The sequence below is a fragment of the Hyaena hyaena genome, unplaced genomic scaffold (assembly GCF_003009895.1).
Source record: "Hyaena hyaena isolate Hyena2069 unplaced genomic scaffold, ASM300989v1 scaffold_202, whole genome shotgun sequence".
Taxonomy (NCBI): Eukaryota; Metazoa; Chordata; class Mammalia; order Carnivora; family Hyaenidae; genus Hyaena; species Hyaena hyaena.
The window spans coordinates 1917671-1935844 of NW_024080832.1; the positions used below are offsets into that span (position 1 = coordinate 1917671).

The 18174-nt window shown below is 41.4% G+C and overlaps 1 protein-coding gene across 1 annotated transcript; it reads right to left on the reverse strand.

Moving 5' to 3' along the window:
- Positions 1-934: 934 nt before the first annotated feature.
- LOC120238173 (HLA class II histocompatibility antigen, DP beta 1 chain) lies at positions 935-14397 on the reverse strand. The gene is made up of 6 exons (XM_039241798.1): positions 14379-14397; positions 12262-12363; positions 3587-3856; positions 2585-2866; positions 1997-2056; positions 935-948 (listed from the first exon to the last, which is right to left on the reverse strand). Exons 1-6 carry the CDS (start codon positions 14395-14397, stop codon positions 935-937), a joined length of 747 nt encoding a protein of 248 aa, XP_039097729.1.
- Between the last annotated feature and the right edge of the window lie 3777 nt (positions 14398-18174).

The window sequence follows — 18174 nt, forward strand, 5'->3', positions numbered from 1 at the left end:
TCAGAGGGAGAGGAGTTTAGGTGATCTGATAAACATGGAGTCATGGGATGGGGTAAGTCTGTTTCTATACCTTGATATGAATAATATAAAGACAAAAAAGAACGTACTGCACCTGTTATTTATCATTCTGATCTTTGTTGGTTTTTACACTTGGAAAGCATATTCTTTTAATGTTTATTTTTGAAAGAGAGAGACAGAGCATGAGCTGGGCAGGGGCAGGGAGAGGGACACACACAGAATCCAAAGCAGGCTCCAGGTTCCAAGCCATCAGCACAGAACCAGACACAGGGCTTGAACCCATGAACTGCGAGACCATGACCTGAGCTGAAGTCAGATGCCTAACCAACTGAGCCACCCAGGTGCCCCATTGGGAAGCATATACTTAATGATTGACATGCTTTATCAGTCCTATATGAATGGCAATGGCAAAATCCAGGCTCAGTGTCTGTTCCATCTGGGGTTTCTAGGAATAATGGTTCCACCCCTCAACTGGTGAAAATGCAGAATGAATTTGGTCTTCTACAATGAAGTAAAGCAAATTTCAGGAGGTCCTCTATCCGTTGCTCTCTTACTGAAGAAGGAGAATTAATCACCACCAAGAAGTTTATTTCTCCATGCCTGGGTAAAACAACAATGACCTGTCCAATGATCATCAAACCCTTCAACCATAAGGATGGCCACATGACCATCTCTTTCTTCTCAAAAAGAAAGAACAACACTATTGGATTTAGATGGTTTATGTTCCTCAGGAAAAGTCCCTCAATAGACTGGAAGAACCTGAGAAAGAGTAAGTACATTGAATTAAAATGTGGACACTCAGAAACTGGCATCAAGTGACACAATTTAGCCGTAATATCCTTTTTGGAAGTGGGAGGTTGCTGGACAACAGGAGTGTCAGAACCGCTTGTTCCAAGGCTACATGTGATATTTGAGATCAGTTCAGGATTCCTGTGAAGAAGAAGAAGAATTTAAGGGGTGTCTGGGAGGCTCAGTTGGTTGAGTGTCCAACTTTTTATTTCTGCTCAGGCAATGATCTCACAGCTTGTGAGTTAGAGCCCTATGGCGGGCTCTGCGCTGATGGTGTGGAGCCTGCTTGGGATTCTCTCTCTCCTTCTCTCTCTGCCCCACCCCCATTGTGCTCACTCTCTTTCAAAATAAAGAGATAAATGTAAAAAGAAGAAGAAGAATGTAAAACAACCTAAGCTCAAAGACTATATTCCTTTTCCCTCTAGAGTCCCAGGAGAGAAAAATATTATAGAGAGTGGCTGAATGTTGGCCTAAGAAAAACAGAAGAGTTTCTGGAGCTTCTTTCAGCAATGGGGCAAAGTCATGCTTTGTGGCCACATCCACCTACAGATGAAAATGGGACCAAGAGTTGGGGGCAATTTGACTCAACTTGAAAAAAAGGAGCAGCGTCTGAGAGTTTCTCCTCAGTCTCAGGGCACTGCCTATGACATGGCCTAAATGTAGCATCCTCACTGAATGCTCCCAAACTTATGTTGCAATTAAATGATTTCCATCCCAAGAAGGAAGAAGGGAGCAGAACTACCACCTGTTGGCTGAAGTCTCTGTTATCCTGAAATGAAAGTAAGAGGGAAGATGAATTTGGTCATTGAGAGAATAAAGAACATCAACACATTAGAAAATTATCCAAATGTGTGCACCGTGGTCCCCATGTCACTGGGAATGAAAGCAGGACCCACTCTATGGGTGTGAGTCTACCCCAGGCTTCAGAGAACACCCTGCAGAATAGGGTAACCAGCAGCCTCAGGTATCTTACTGGGTCAGATTCAGTGTAGCCATCTTCCTCCCTACAGGCTGTCTTTGCCTTAACAGAATCTGATTTCAGTGGCCTCTTTTGCTATGTTGTTTTGTTTTTTTGTCATAACTTCATCACTGAAGAATAGGAGAGTGAGACAGTGGAAAGACAGTAAAAACCACTTTCCAGAAGTTTCTTATTACCTCACTGGCTTCTAAAACAGAGAATGAAGCTCACTCCGATGGCCATGAGCCCTAGCATGAAGACTCCGACTCCAGCCAGCATCAGACTGTGCCTCTGGGAAGAACAGAACTCAGGGTCAATCTCGCCTTCATCTGCCACAATCCCAAAACCCTGTCTGAGGCCTGGACTCTGATCTAATCCACGCGGAGAGAAAAAGAAGAGGATAAGGCCAAGCTTGGAGCCACTATGGAGAAGGAGCAGAGGTGGAAAGCACTCTAGAGTTTTGGGCCTCAGAGTGATGACTTCCACCGGAGGCAAATGCTGATTTTATTCAGCCCATTAAGTCCAAGCTTAAGGGACTGAACAGAGACTGAAGAGAGAGGCAGTTCCCGTGTCTGAGAACCAGTCATGAATGCAATTGCCTTTCTCAGTTTTTGCTTTGACAAGGAGAGATTCTTCAGACTCGCCCAGGGCAGGACAAATGTCTACTTGAATCACCACATCTTCACTGCTCCAGCAGAGATGGTGGTTAGGTTGATGAGGAACAATATGGGGTGGTGTGACCCCAGTGCATAGTGACACAAGACAGAATGAGCAGACCTCAGAGCCTGGAGTCCAGAGGGTCATCGGGGAGCAACTCACTCCACTCCACGGTGACAGGGCTGTCCAGGCTGGGGTGTTCCACCTGGCAGGTGTAGACATCTCCCTGCTGGGGGGTTATTTCCAGCATCACCAGGATCTGGAAAGTCCAGTCTCCGGTATGGATCGGGTTGGTAGATAAAACCCCAGCTGTTTCCTCCTGTCCATTCAGGAACCAGCGGACTTGAATGTGGCCAGGATAGAAATCTGACACGTGGCAAACAAGCAGGCGGTGGTGCTGCAGGCGCCCCTTCTTGGAGGGAGAGATGTTCACGGTAGGCTGGACTAGGAGGGGACAAGAATCTTGTTATGACAGCTGCGACCCCAAAGCAGTGCATTTAGCGATTTTTTAAAATCCAAATGACTTCTCAGATGTTAAACATGAATCATATCTATTAAGGTATTTAGAGGCCAAAAATGAAGAACATAGTAGGAACAACAGAATGAAACATTCAGCTGTTCTAAGAATGACCTTGTCATACTCAATAAAGAAAGAGCACAGAAGAACAGAAGAGGGTAAAGTTGGTGCTAACACTTTGCGCTGGAAATGTAAGAGATAGTAACTAACATTCTTTGAGCAGAAATGTTGAACAGGCTATGCCTTGAATTTATATTTACTCATCTTGTTCAAAAGAATGCATAATCCTGCCAAATATTATCTCGGAATCAGGATATATTCAGTCAATAGATTCCTTTGATCTTGCAGTCTGATATTTTCATTAAAAAAAAAAAGGAAGACAAAATGAAGTAGCTTAATTTGTTTTTCATTTTAACCTATATGTCTCCTAGCCTCTTCTACCAGGAAAAAAAGTCTGTAACAAGATTCACAAACCCAATGTTTTTCGCTCTTTCATGTTTGATTAGCAGGGAGTCTGGCCCTTTTCACGCTGATCTTGGCCCCTCTGTATTGTGACGGGCTCTGAGACCGGGTGGGGGGCCTTCCTCCTCCTCTGCTGCCCAAGCCCACCCCCTTCCAGAGTCGGCACCTTCCCACCTGACCCTCACCTCTGCGCTGCAGCGTGAAACCCTCGTCCAGCTCGAAGTTGTGCTTGCACACCGTGTCCACTGCGTTCTGCCTCAGCGCCAGGAACTCTTTCCGGATGTTCCAGTTCTTGGCAGTTACGAGGCCCAGCTCAGACACCGCCACAAACACCCCCGCAGCACTGTCACTGTCGAACTGGACGAACAGCTCTCTGTTGTAGATACACTGCTCCAGGAAGCGGTGCGTCCCATTGAACTCATAGCAAGTACTCCGCCTCTGGTAGATGTAAAGCTCTATGAGGAGTAGACTATGAGGTTAGTATCAGAATGGATAGGAGAATATGATAATGAATAGGGGGGGTGAGGAAGGGTTTCTTAAGCAAATTTGAAACATGAGGCAAAAACAGAATGAAAGGAATTACAGTAATTTTTAATACTTCAGTTAAGCAAGGGCCACCACTAAGAAGTTACTAGGGAATAGAAGTAGACTATTGGTATAAGTTTGTCTTCCTGTTTCTCTACTCAGAACTCTTTTTAAATGTGTTTTGTTATTGTAGCACTTTTTAGAATGGAAACTATACTTGAACAGTTCCAAACTGTACAAACTGTATGAAGCTTCTCCTCTCAGTGAGTTTCGTATTTCTATGTGGAATCTCATATCTTGCAGCGTCCTGTAAATAAAGATTAAATTCCACCCTTTTAAAAAAAAAAAAAAAAAAGAAGTAGACTTGCGATGTCTACAATTGACATGGGATTCATATCTAAAATATATAAGCAACTCCTAAAACACATGCAAAGTAAAGGACTGTGATAGAGAAGTAGGAAAGGAGTGAGGTGATTTATAGGAGAGGAAACTTGCAAAGCAGACTGTGGTTCATCACTGGAAAGAAAATCGAAAATTTAGAAGGAAATGAGGCTGAAATCTATCAGACTCAGAACATGTAGAGAGCTGGGTTCTTCCAGACTGGTGCCTGGGAGTATGAAGAAAGCTCACATATTGTTTGGTGGAGTGGAGCCACCTCAGATGGTCAGAATAGCACTCAGGGGACACTCGGTCAAATTGAAGAGATATATGTCATATGACCCAGCACTCCCACAACTTGTTACACGTTGCTGCTGGCTGTGAAATTGATTTTGTATTTGTGAAATTGATGAGTTGGCAGAAGTCAGTCAGTGTGATCATCCCTGGGACAGCAAATACTACTTTTGTCCATGTGCACCATGGAATATTACTCAACCCTTAGAAGAAACCAAATGATGGTACTCTTCACTCCCTTGACAGATCTTATTGTTATTATGCTGAATGACAGAAAAAGAAAACAATATACTTTATAACATCAAGTAGGAATGTTAAACATATAGGCACATGAGAAATATATATTTTGGGAGAATGCATAGGAACAAAAACTATGTGGGAAACCCATTAGAATGGGTAAGTGTGGGGCGCCTGGGTGGCTCAGTCGGTTAAGTATCTGAGTCTGTATTTCAGCTCATGTCATGATCTCATGTTCATTAGTTCGAGCTCCATGTGGGGAGCCTTCTTGGGATTTTCTCTCTCCTTTACTCTCTGCCCCTCCTCCACTCATGCTTGCTCTCTTTCTCTCTCAAAATAAATAAATAAACTTAAAAAAAAAAAGGGTGGTGCATTCTCTGTGTGTTCTAGAATCTTATCACAGTGATCACATTAGGGACACACAGACAGTATGATTTTTCCCCCCATGTCTTGTGCTGTTCTTTACACTTGAACATTTTTAAGCAAGTTATTCTTTTGTTTATATCTGTATACAGCATCTAACAGTGGCCTTAGAAAATACTTATGAGTCAGAGAATGAGCAGATAATTGATTTTGTTTTTAAAAAAAATGTTTCCAGTTTTATTGACATGTATTTGATAATAAAACATCATATAGGGGCGCCTGGGTGGCTCAGTCGGTTGAAAGTCTGACTCTTGATTTTGGCTCAGGTCATGATCACAAGATTGTGGGATCAAGCCCCACACTGGGCTCCATGCTGAGCATGGGGCTTGCTTGGGATTCTCTCTCTCTCTCTCTCTCTCTCTCTCTCTCTCTCAATCCTCCTCTCTCCCTCCCCTGCTCGTGCACGTTCTCTCTTTTTCTCTAAAATAAAATTTAAGAAACCATGCGTATTGAAGGTATAAAAACTGATTGCCTGACACATGTATACATTTTGAAATATTCATAAGCCAAATGGCATATTCACCATCTCATACAGTTACCAATTGCCTTTTTTTCTTTTTTTGTAGCGAAAACACCCAAAATCTACCTTCTTAAATTTCAAGTACACAATACAATATTGTCAACTATTGTTGACAGTCATGTTGCTGTACATAGTTCTCTAGAACTTATTCATCTTGCATAACTGAAACGTAGTACTCCTTGAAAAATATCTCCCCATTTTCCACCTCACCCAGTCCCTGGTACCATTTCTATGAATTTGACTATTTTAGATTTCACATACAAGTAAGATCATGCAGTACTTGTTTTTTTGTTTTTTGTTTTTTTTCTTTTTTACATCTGGTCCATTTCACCGAGCATAATATCCTACAGGTTCATCCATGTTGTTGCAATGTAAGGATTTCCTTCTTGCTAAAGGCTGAAGAGTATTTTGTTGTGTATATATGCCACATTTTCTTTATTCATTTATCTGTCCATGGACATTTAAGTTGTGTCCATATATTGGCTATGTGAATAATGCTGAAATGAACATGGAAGTTTAGATATCTCTTCGAAATCCAGATTTCATTTCTTTTGGATATATGCCCAGAAGTGGGATTGTTGGATCTTGGACCATATGGTAGTTCTAATTTTACTTCTTCTTCTTCTTATTTTTTTTTAGAGAGCAAGAAAGTGTAATCAGGAGAGAGGGGCAGAGGGAGACAGAGAGAGGGAGAATTTTAAGCAGGCTCCACACTCAGCGGCCCCTGGGATCATGACCTGAGCTGAAATCAAGAGTTGGACATTCAACCAACAGAGCCACCCATGCACATCTATTTTTAACTTATTTTTGAGGAACCTCCATTCTGTTTTCCATAATGGCTGCACCAACTTATATCCCCACCAGTGGTGTGCAGGGTTATCTTTTCTCCACATCCTAGAATCATTAATCTTCTTCCATCTTTGTGATACTAGCCATTCTAACAGGTGTGAGATGGTATCTTAATGTGGTTTTAATTTGCATTTCCCTGATGATTAGTAAAGTTGAGTACCCATAGGTGTGAGATGGTATCTTATTGTGGTTTTGATTTGCATTTCCCTGATAATTAGTAAAGCTGAGTATCTTTTCATATACATCTTGGCCAAATGTATGTCTTCTTTGGAGGAATGTCTATTTAGGTCCTTTGCTGGTTTTCTAATCAGTTTTTTTTTTCCTATTGAGTTGCATGAGTTCCTGTATTTTGAAAATAAATTTAGTAAATTGCTTGTTAGTTTAATGCAATTTTATTTGTTTTTGCTTATTGCCTGTGCTTTTGATGTCATATCCAAAAAATTATTGCTCAGACCAATGTCAAGAAGGTTTTCTTCTATGTTTTCTTCTAGGAGTTTTATAATTTCATATTTTACATTGAAGTCGCTAATAATTTTTGAGTTGATTTTTACATATGGTATGAGATAAGCATCCTATTTTATTATTCTGCATGTGGATATCCAGTTTTCTCAGCATCATTTATTGAAGACTATCTTCCCCCATTGTATGTTCTTGGCATTCTTGTTGAGATGTGTGGATTTATTTCTGGGCTATTATGTTCCAGTGCTCTATATGTCTGTATTTATGTCAGTAGCATAGTGGTTTTTTTTTTAAAGTTTATTTATTTATTTTGAGAGAGAGAGAACAAGGGAGGGGCAGAGAGAACAAGGGAGAGAGAGAATCCTAAACGCTAACAGCACAGAGCTTGACATAGTGCTCAAATCCACAAACTCTAAGATCATGCATGACCTGAGCCCAAATCAAGAGTTGGACACTTAACCAACTGAGCCACCCAGGTACCCCAGTATTATACTGTTTTAATCACTAGAGCTTTGTAATATATTTTGAAATCAGGAAATGTGAGGCTTTGCTCTTCTTGCTCAAGATTGTTTTGATCATTCAGAGTCTTTTGTGATTCCATATGAACTTTAGTTGTTTGTTCTTTGTCCATAAAGAATACCATTGGGGTTTTGAAAAGGATGGCATGGACTCTGTATATCATTTTGGGTAGTATGAATATTCTTCCAGTCCAATCTTTTCATTTACCTCTGTCTTCTTTGATTTCTTTGGCAAATGTTTTATAATTTCCAGTGTACATGTCTTTCACCTCTTTGGTTAAGTTTATTCCTAAGTGTTTTATACTATTTTGTTGCTATTGTGAGTGTGATTGTTTTCTTAACTTCTATTCAGATAGTTCATTGTCTGTGTATAAAAAGGTGTTTGATGTTTGTATGTTGACTTAATATCCTGCAACTTTACTGAATTTGTTGATGAATTCTAATTGCCTTTTTTTTCTTTTTTTTAGTCTTTAAGGATTTTCTGTCTATAATAGCTTATCATCCACAAACATAGATAATTCCACTTCTTTTCTGGTTTGGCTATCTTTTATGTCTTTTTCTTGTCTAATTGTTCTGGCCAGAACTTCCATAACTATGGAAAAGAGGCAAGAGTGGACATCCTTGCTTAAATCAGATCTTGAAAAACTCTCAGTTTTTCTGCATTGATAAGGTAAGCTGTGGGCTTTTCACATATGATCTTTATTGCTTTGAGTTTAAGTTTCTTCTATACTTATTTTGTTGAGAGTCTAATCACGAATAGATGTCGAATTTTCTCAAATGCTTTTTCTGTGTCTGTTGAGATGATCATGTATTGCTTTCCCTTTTACTTTGTTGATGTGGTGTATCACATGATTGATTTGTTTACGTCACTTATCCTTGCATCCCAGGGATATATCCCACTTAGTCATGGTGTATAATTCCTTTAATATGCTGTTGAATTGGTTTACTTGTTAATCTTTTGAGGATCTTTAAAACATTTAAAAATGTTTATTTATTCATTTTGAGAAAGAGAGAGAGAGAGCATGAGCATATGGGGAGAGGGGCAGAGAGAGAATCCCAATCAGGCTCTGTGCTGTCAGCGCAGAGCCCAACATGGGCTCGAGCCCACCAACCGTGAGATCATGACCTGAGCCAAAACCAAGAGGTGGATGCTTAACCCACTGAGCCACCCAGATGCCCCTCTTTTGAGCATCTTGAATATATGTTCATTATGGATATTGGTCTGCAGTTTCTTTCCTTGTATCGTCTGTCTGGTTTTGTTATCAGGGTAATGCTGGCCAGCAAAGAATTGATTATACATTACTGGCTGCCTGGAATCTAATTAGGGGTCCACAATTGTCTGTTGAAAGTCTTTAATTTGCAGCTTCTCTATGTGACTTAAAATGTATCATAAACAGAAACTCCAGAATGAATTTATGGCACAGCTTCCCAGACCACAGAAATGAGGGCAACGCTGCACAGTCTCAGAAGTAAAGGATGTTTGAAGAGCATGTCAACACGAGGCTCACTGTGTCAGTTCAGGGTTGAGCTTGGGGAGCCCAGCTCCAGATGAAGCTCTACCTGCTGCTCAGGACCCTTTCCAGGTGGCTGTCAAGAGGCCTAAACAGGCCCTCCTAACAGTTGGAGGAGGGTGTGAGGGGGTCTGGCTATAGTCTCTGTCACTGCAGAGATGACTAGAGTTGATTTGGGTGGGTGGTCTTGTCAGAGTCCTTGTCCTCCCTCAGGGCTCCATATGCCTCATCTGAAGTTGCTTAACTGGTTGCTCAGGCAGGGAGGGGGAGGAGTAACGTCAGGAGCCACCACATAAGCCTCAGGGAGCCCCATTCAACTTTTAGGGGCTGTGCAGCACTTCATTTCTCTCAGATCTCCTGAGCCTGTTTTTCTTGCTCTGTGCTCTGCCCCCCAGCCTCTGAGCCCCTGGCCCCATCCAGTTTGGAGTCTGTGATATCTATCTTCTACCTGCCTTGCCTGCTCTACCCTCCCACATCAAACTCCATTTCCTGTTCCACTAAGAAGTTTCCCCACCTGTTTTTCAATCAAGACACAGTTCTGTTAGTTCCCAATAGTGGTTGCAATGCTTTCTTTTTTTTTTTTTTGCAATGCTTTCTTTTTAAAAGCAATTGACTTTAAAAATTTTTTTGATGTAGTCTCAATAATTTGTTTTTATTTCCCTTGCCTCAGGAGACTTCTCTAGAAAAATTTTGCTATGACTGTTAGTAGGAATGCAAACTGGTGCAGCCACTGTGGAAAACAGTATGAAGGGTCCTCAAAAAATTAAAAACAGAAATAGAGAAAATTAAAAATAGAAATAAGAATTTAGTAATTACACTACTGGCTATTTACCCAAAGAATATGAAAACACTATGGAAGCAGTCCAAGTGTCCATCAATAGATGAATGGATAGAGAAGATGTAGTGTATAGATACAGTGGAATGTTATTCAGCCATAAAAAAGAATGAAATCATGCTATTTGCAACAACATGGGTGGAGCTAGACAGTATAATGCTAAGTGAAATAAGTCAGTCAGAGAAAAACAAGACACTACCATGTGATTTCAGTCATATGTGGAATTTAAGAAACAAAACAAATAAACACAAGGAAAAAATAAGACCTAGAGCGTAGAGTCTGGCCCTGGTCCCTGGAGGCTAGAGTCCTTCCCCTTGTCAAGCTATGATGGGGTAGATTACGTGGAGACAGAAAGAAATGAAAGCCAGAGCATGGTTTGTTCAGAATGGCTCAAAAGGAGCTGCCCTTTGAAGCATGACATTAATACTTGAAAAGAAGCTTTTATTAACTTAATACTGATAGTTTTTCTTTCCACTCTTCTTTCACTTGGGAAAGGGAGATAGAAGAAGTGGGGTAAACAAAAGTTTAAATCCCCAGGTGTCTTCTGCTCCGAAGGTGTGTGATAGGGCCATTTTAGGCTCAGGGCCTAAATGCCAGGATGGAAAATGCCATGAACAAAGGATGTTTCAAGCAGCTCTAAGAGCTACTGTTTCATCCATGAGTTGGATGCTTCCTTTCTCCACAATTTTCTTCATGACCCAATAGTCACTAGCATTTTGTCAACAGTTTCAGTGTCACCCAGGCCCTGTTAAGCCAGCTTCTCCCTTTTTCTCTCTTTTTATTTCTGCTCTGTTGGAAGTTGAAGAAATCCCAAGGAGTTGGAAGCATAAGAAGGAAATGAAGGAATGTGCCTAGCCCATTGGATCCAAGTTTCTTGGACTCCACATTTCACCCAGCAATGAGTTCTTCAGCATCAAAGCTGGGCAGAGAGCTCTGGGTCCACTCACCCCCACCCCCAGGTGTCTCTCTCACAGGGCAGGGAGTCTCCACTCATTCCTCTTACATCTGAACTCACTGGCTTCTCCACTTCACCCCACCCCTCCCACCACCCACCACTCTCTGTTCACTCCAAAGCAGACCCTAGCCCTGATTTCCAATGTACTAATATGAACCTCCGCCACTACCACTACCCACCACTATCAGAACGGCAATGCCTCCCCTCTCATGTCCTGTGGGACACTATCCCATCTCACCAGCTACTTCCACAGCCCCTTCAGCTGTCTAGGATTCTCGCTTCTTCATTTCTTCTCTCATGTGTAAGCACACGTGCATGGCTGAGCTGCCCTGTCCAACTCTCTGCCCATCTGAGTCATAGATGTCTGAAATTTTCTCTTCCCTCTATCTGAGAAATGTGTATTTTGGGATGGAGTCTGAGCAGATGGATTTGGGAGTTTCAGATGCTTACTACACCTGGAAATTGAGGAAAAAGCCCCATAGTACCTGATACTTAGGAAGAAATGGGGCTGGCCTTATGGATGGGGATGAAGAGGCTGAGAAATTTTTTTTAATTAAAATTTTTTTTTTTCTGAGAGAGAGAGAGAGAGACAGCGTGAGCAGGGGAGGGTCAGAGAGAGAGGGAGACACAGAATCTGAAACAGGCTCCAGGCTCTGAGCTGGCAGTCAGCACAGAGACTGATGTGGGGCTCGAACCCACCAACCGCGAGATCATAACCTGAGCCGTCAGACGCTTAAACAACTGAGCCACCCAGCCACCCTGAGGCTGAGGAATTAGCGTAAGCAAATTCACCATTCTGTCACACATGGTCTTCTTGGAGGTGAATGGGAACTAGAAGACGTCATTTCCTGTTTCTCACTTCTTCTCTGGCCCTGTCCTGATCTGCCCTGATCCGACTCCTGATGTCTGATGTGAGGGACAGCTGCAACTGGTATCCTGCTGGCCTTAACCACAGCTTGTGCTTGTCACCCTCCTCTGTTGGTCTGGCCATCACTGATCATGGAATGAGGGTTCTGCGGAAGGGGTGCCTACCTAGAGCACTGATTCTATAGAGAGATCTTCAAATCCTGGACAATGCAAACTAACCATAATTTCCCCTTTCTGATCTTTGACGTTGAAATGCCATTTTGATGACCCCTCTCTGAGAAACATATCCCTCCAAATCACTCCAGAGCACCAAGTACCATTGTCCTCATCATACACACACCTTGATTTCCTTCTCTCTCTGGTGAGACTAGCAGCCCCTGCATGATGTCAGAGCCCCATATCCTTTCTCACAGAGTAGGCCCACATGGAAGGCCCCCTAAGATCATTTCCCTGAGGTAGATTCTCCTAGAATAGCAGCTCTGCACTTACCTGGGGTGTCTCTGCTCTGAACCAAAAGGGAGCTCAGCATCACCAAGAACATCATGAGAGTTGCCATCCCTGAGGCCCAGGTGATCCTCAGGATCCTGGAGCCTGGGAAAGGACGGGGGCTGAGAGACTTGCAGTCAGAGCGTCTCTCAGTCAGTGGGCCTCACTCCTAAAATATAGAGAGCTTGGCAAACCTTCTATAGTCCCTGGGTGTGACCAGAATCTGAAAAAGGAACCAATAAGCAGGAATTGTCACTTACCAGGCAGAAGTTTGGGGTAAAGCACATGATTCTTTAGGGTGTAAGATTCACTGAAGACAGTATAAGGGAAGAGAGTCTCATTTTGAGCAACAGGCTAAGTCATAAGGCTTGATTATTTTATATATTTTCCTCCCTAGGAACATCATCCCTCCTCCATGGTGAACACCATTCCTTATTAAATTAAAAAGTCAAATCATCTTTCTCTTAATGATATTGTTTTGAAATATGTCATTGAAGTTGATCTTGTATTTTTTTATAGGTAGTGACTTTTGTGAATGGATAACTTTTCTTCAAAACTTCATGATGATTCTTAGTATCATACAGGAATTTATTTGTTATGATTGATATTATATTTACCATGTTATGCCTTTGATAATTTTTATATATACCTTTGATAATTTTAGAGGAATTCTTTGATGTTTCCAGGCAGATAAGCAGAAAGCAAAAAACACTTAATTGTTTTATTTCTTTCTTTTAATGTTTTTTTTTTTAAATTTATTTCTGAGAGAGAGAGACTGGGTGATCAGGCAAGGATCAGAGAGAGAGGGAGATACAGAATCTGAAGGAGGCTCCAAGCTCTAAGCAGGCTGTCAGCACAGAGCCCAGTGCGGGGCTTGAACACACAAATCGTGAGATCATGACCTGAGCTGAAGTTGGATGCTTAACCTACTGAGCCACCCAAGCACCCCTTAATTGTTTCATTTCTAATTATTACTCTTTTATTTCTTCTTCATATAGAATGTGGTAATATAAGGCAGCTTTATTTAAATGTTGCTGTTACTGACAATTTCCCTAATCATTTCACATTAAGTCTAATTACATTACATCTTTCCCTGATGTGCTGTTTTTGTTTTTGTTTTTTTTATAGAGGGGTTTGGAACTACACTAAAGGAGAGTGCTACAGAAAGTTACTCTGGTGTTATTGGTAAAACTACAGAATTTATACTAGTGGATCAAATAATACATTGTATTTGATAAAGAATCTCATGAGCTTTGAACCAGTCCTGCATTATAATAATTAACATTTCTTGATCCCTGACTACATGCAAGCCTGTTTTAAGAGATTCACAAATTCTGAGTATCACGTCCCAATTAGATTTCACAATAAGCCAATGGCATAATAATTTCCATTCTTCATGAGAAGAAATAAGTCACAGTGGGCTTTAAAAAAAGGCAGGAAGTAGCAGAAACAGGTTTTTGAAGCCTGTGCCTGACCATTTTGCTATAATGCATCAGAAACAATTTCCTAATAGAAAACTTAAATAATTTTATCTGCTTTTACTCAGTTCATCAATACTTTAAGTACTTAATACATTTATTGGAAATTATATTTGTTTTGTCATTGTCTTTTTAGGTTGTGTGTTCTGAGGGAGTGTATTTCAGGAACCAGCTGTATTGGTTGTTGGATTGTTTGGTGTTTAAAAGTTACCAAAATATATACGCATATTGAACTGAGAAAAAAGAGGATGGTCTTTGATAACTTCATTGGTCTATTCAAAGCTCTCAGATCTGTAAGTTTCTAAAGCATTTTATATGGATGCTTCCATGTCACCCTCACAGAATTAATTACTGATACACAGTGCCACCATCTCCATTTCAAAAATGAAGAAACTGTGGCCCAGAAAGGCCAAATAATTTGTATAAAGTGGTACAGTTACTCCCATGCTTTATCTGCTACTATAACCCAGAGACCCTTAGTCAATCCTCTTTCTGCTTCTAAGATCTACAGAACCGCTGAGAGGAGAAAATACACACCACACACTTTGTGTGACTGCTTGTACAGCTCCCAGGACTAATTCTGAGTTCTGCAATGGATAGTCTAACCCTCTAAATGGTTAACACACTGCTTAGGACTTGTACTGTTCCGGAACATGTCCATGCAAGGGGGAGGGTGTTCACCGTGGAGAGAGCTTTAAGTAGGATCCCATGTCCAACGAGGGGCTTGAACTCACAACTCTGAGATTAAGAGTAGCATGCTGTATTGACTGAGCCATCCAGGCAAAGAGGAAGATGGTTATGATGTCTCTTTTATAGTTTTCTTTCTCTTATTCCCAAATCCCACATAGGTTGGGACTTTCCGAGCCACCTTGGATCTGACAGCTCTCCCACTTCCTCTCCCAGTGGTTCTCTCATTTTCTTCCCCAGCCAGAGATGCCCCTTATGACATTTTTTGGTTGAGTTGTTTCACCTCCACCCTTTCTTCCTCAACGGAATAGGGAAATAAGTTCTGGATTCAGAGCTCCACCTTGCCGTGCACTGCCTCATTTTCTCCTCACTGTCTGGCTCACAACAGTCACTGCAGATGCACCTTAAAGACATAAGGAGACAGACCCAAGTCATGATGCTGCAAGTCATCTCCCTGGCTGGCCTTCTGAGCTCCCATGGAACTGGGGCCATCAGGGGTGAGTGCTCTGGTGGGCCAGAGAGGGTGTAGACTATAAGGAGATTTGTAGCCCACAGGTGCTGTTTTCTCTCCTATTTCTCTTCTTCCTTCTTCTTCCTACTATATGAGGTCTTTTGCTTTTTTTCTTTCTGACAGCAGTAAAAACCTTTGTTTATTGAATACTGAGCAAATGCCAACTCTCATTTCATTTTCACAACAACTTTTACAGGAGTGCATTTATTATTCTGGAAATGAAAAGGCTGAGATATGAGACGTCTCATGAGCCCCATGTCACAGTGTGAAGAATCTCTCTCTGTTTTAAATTTCAGAGGTAAACTTCTTGAAATTGGAGTCTGCAATGTCTGCTTTGGACTTTCCTCTGTTTCTCTCAGTCCTCAGCCCACTGCATTCTCTCTTTTGTCTCCTCACATCTCTGATGCTGCTCTCAGTGAGGCCATTAGTAGCCTCCCTACAACCAAAACCAGTGGTCACTTCTCCATGTGTATCTTACCTGTGTCATTAGTAATATTTGCAATGTGACCACTTCCTCCTTCCTGGAATTTTTCTCTTGTTCTTTGTCTTGAGGTGCACACTTCCTCTTTGTTTTCTTTTTCTTCCTACTCATTAGTCCTCTCCTTTGCAGCTTCTTTTTAAAAATATTTATTTAAGTGATCTCTACACCCAACATGGGGCTTGAACTCATGACCCCGAGATCAAGAGTCACATGCTCCTTTGACTGAGCCAGCCAGGTGCCTCCAGCCCCCTTTTTGAATGTCGTATTTGCTAGGACACAAGATCACACACTCTGACCCTGCTATGATGACTTTGTACACATCTTGGGTGACCCAATCCAAGCTTATAACTTCATCTACCATGAGGACTCCTAGTCTAGGTCACTAGCCCAGTCTAGCCTGAGATCCATCCATTATTTTAACTGCCCTCAAATCAACTCCACTTGGTCACCCAGAAATTCAAACCCATTATGTCCCCAGAAGGATATTTTATCTTCTCTCAATCACTTTCTTGTCCTTCGTTACTTTTTCAGTCACTGATGCCACAATTCTCCATATTGCGTGGGTATTCTGGACTCCTTCGTATCCCTGTTTCCACCACAGCATTTACAGATTCCTGTGGCTTCTCATCTCTTCAATGCCATTCGCACTCATCCTCTCTTATTCTTACCCTATGTTACTGCCCCATCTACACCTTCATCACTTGTCACCCAATTGCTGAAGAGTCCTACTTGTCTTGCTTACAAATGAGCCTCCTCCAACCCATCATCCCTCCAGCTGCCACTTTCAAGTACAAATCTGATTGTGTTACTCTCTTAAGACCCTTTAATTATTTTCCAGGGTCTCTGGATCAAATTCAAACACCTGCAATTATCATACAAGTCAGATCCCAACATAGCCCTCCACACCCTCTGAGCTCTAGTCATATCCAAGGACCTACAGTCCTCCAAGAAGTCCCATGCCTCTCTGCTCCTATGTTTCCTGCTAGAGACACCACTTCTCTCCATCTCTGCTTGGCTAACCTCATATAAAGACCGTCTTTAGGAAGCCTTACTTCAATCGCATTTTAATGCTCTCCATTTGCTCCCAAGCAGCACCTGTGTATACCCTGTGATAACACATAGTGATGACCACATATATACTAATTGTCTTTGTCTCTCTCATTCTTTGGATCTCAAACAACTTGAGGACAAAGACCATGTCATTTGAGTTATAGCTTTAGTGCCTAGAAAGTGAAAATTCACAGTAAAGTCCTTTTTGACTGAATGAAAGGAAACATCTGTAAGAGTATAATTTACTTCACAATGCACAGTGGATCCTGTCACTAAAAGCATATAAGAAGAGGATTAGTTCTTCTCATGTTGGAGCTGGAGGGCAAATCTTTGAATCTTTGATTCTGGAGTTAGACCAGTGAGCCCCAGAGTGTCACTTCCTCCTAATTCCTTTCCTTTTCTCAGCCCCAAACTGCCTCATTTTTATTGTTCTACTGTAATACTAATATATTTTTTGTTGTTGTCAATCTTTTGCTCTTTCTTACACATCAGGTAAAACTAAGATGCTATCCCATAGGTGTTTCAAATGCAACAACTTCTATTTCCAGTGGAAACTACCCTTAAAAACATAAAGTCAACAAGGACATTTGTGAATGTTGTGTGAATGATAATACTTGAAAATTTAATATGCCTTAAATAAAAGCATTGTGGACAAAGTTACATGACCTACCATTTTATTCTAAAGCCAAAAAAGTAACTAAAAGTCTGTAAGTAACACTAAGACTCTGGACATCTTTTCATTTCCTTCACAATTTAAAAAACTTTCCACTCTGGAAGATTTTTATTCCACTCTCCCTTCTGGGACTTTATCATTAACTTTATATGTCTGCTCCTGCAAGGATTCTGAGATGTTGTGGGTGTGAGTGGAGAGGATGATTCAATCCAATCTTTCTTCTACCAGGAATCGTGCTACCTTGGGCTTGTTATTTAACCTCTATGGACAGGTCCCTAATATACAAAAGAATGCTTTACCTGGGGCATGAAGTTGCAAAGAATAAATTGAATGCATAATAAGTCCTCCATAAATATTACCTTATTATTATGTCCAGGGTCATGATTCTTGTACTGGAGTGATAGATGCTTAAATTTTTGAGAATAAAGGGAAACAAACTGAATTTTCAGTAAGTCGTTTCTCTCATTGTTTCTTCCTATTTCTTTTCTTTCAGTTTGCAGTTCTCATTTTCTGTGTTCTTCATTCATGTTATTACTATTTCCTTATCTCCTTGCTTCCTGTGTTCTGTTTACTGTCTTACATAGTCATCTGTTCTCCAATCTCGCTTCTTCCTCTTCATGCAGTGGGCCACGTGTCAACGTATGTCGAGTTTGTCCAGACACACACACCCTCTGGGGAGTATATGTTTGAGTTTGATGAGGATGAGCAGTTCTATGTGGACCTGGATAAGAAGGAGACCATCTGGCATTTGCCAGAGTTTATTCATGCCTTCAACTTTGATGCTTGGAGGGGTATTGGCAACATTGTCATGGCAAAGAAGAACTTGAACACCCTGATTCAACGGTCCAACCACACCAGGGCCACAAATGGTACTGCTTGCTCTTGCTTATTTCTCTACTGCCCAACTGCAGGGATGGGAGGGCCCATCTGCTGCATAGAGAATGGGAGACCTAGATGCCCACTCATGAATGAACCTCTCCCCATGAGCAAGCAATATTTAGCTTACAAAGCTGGGTGCTTATGTCATCAAAGGAGA

Coding starts and splice junctions, on each gene's coding strand:
- LOC120238173 (XM_039241798.1), bottom strand. Junction 2,867..3,586: donor TTTCACGCTGCAGCGCAGAG/GTGAGGGTCAGG, acceptor GTCCCCTCCTAG/TCCAGCCTACCGTGAACATC. Junction 2,057..2,584: donor CCCTGTCACCGTGGAGTGGA/GTGAGTTGCTCC, acceptor TGTTCTTCCCAG/AGGCACAGTCTGATGCTGGC.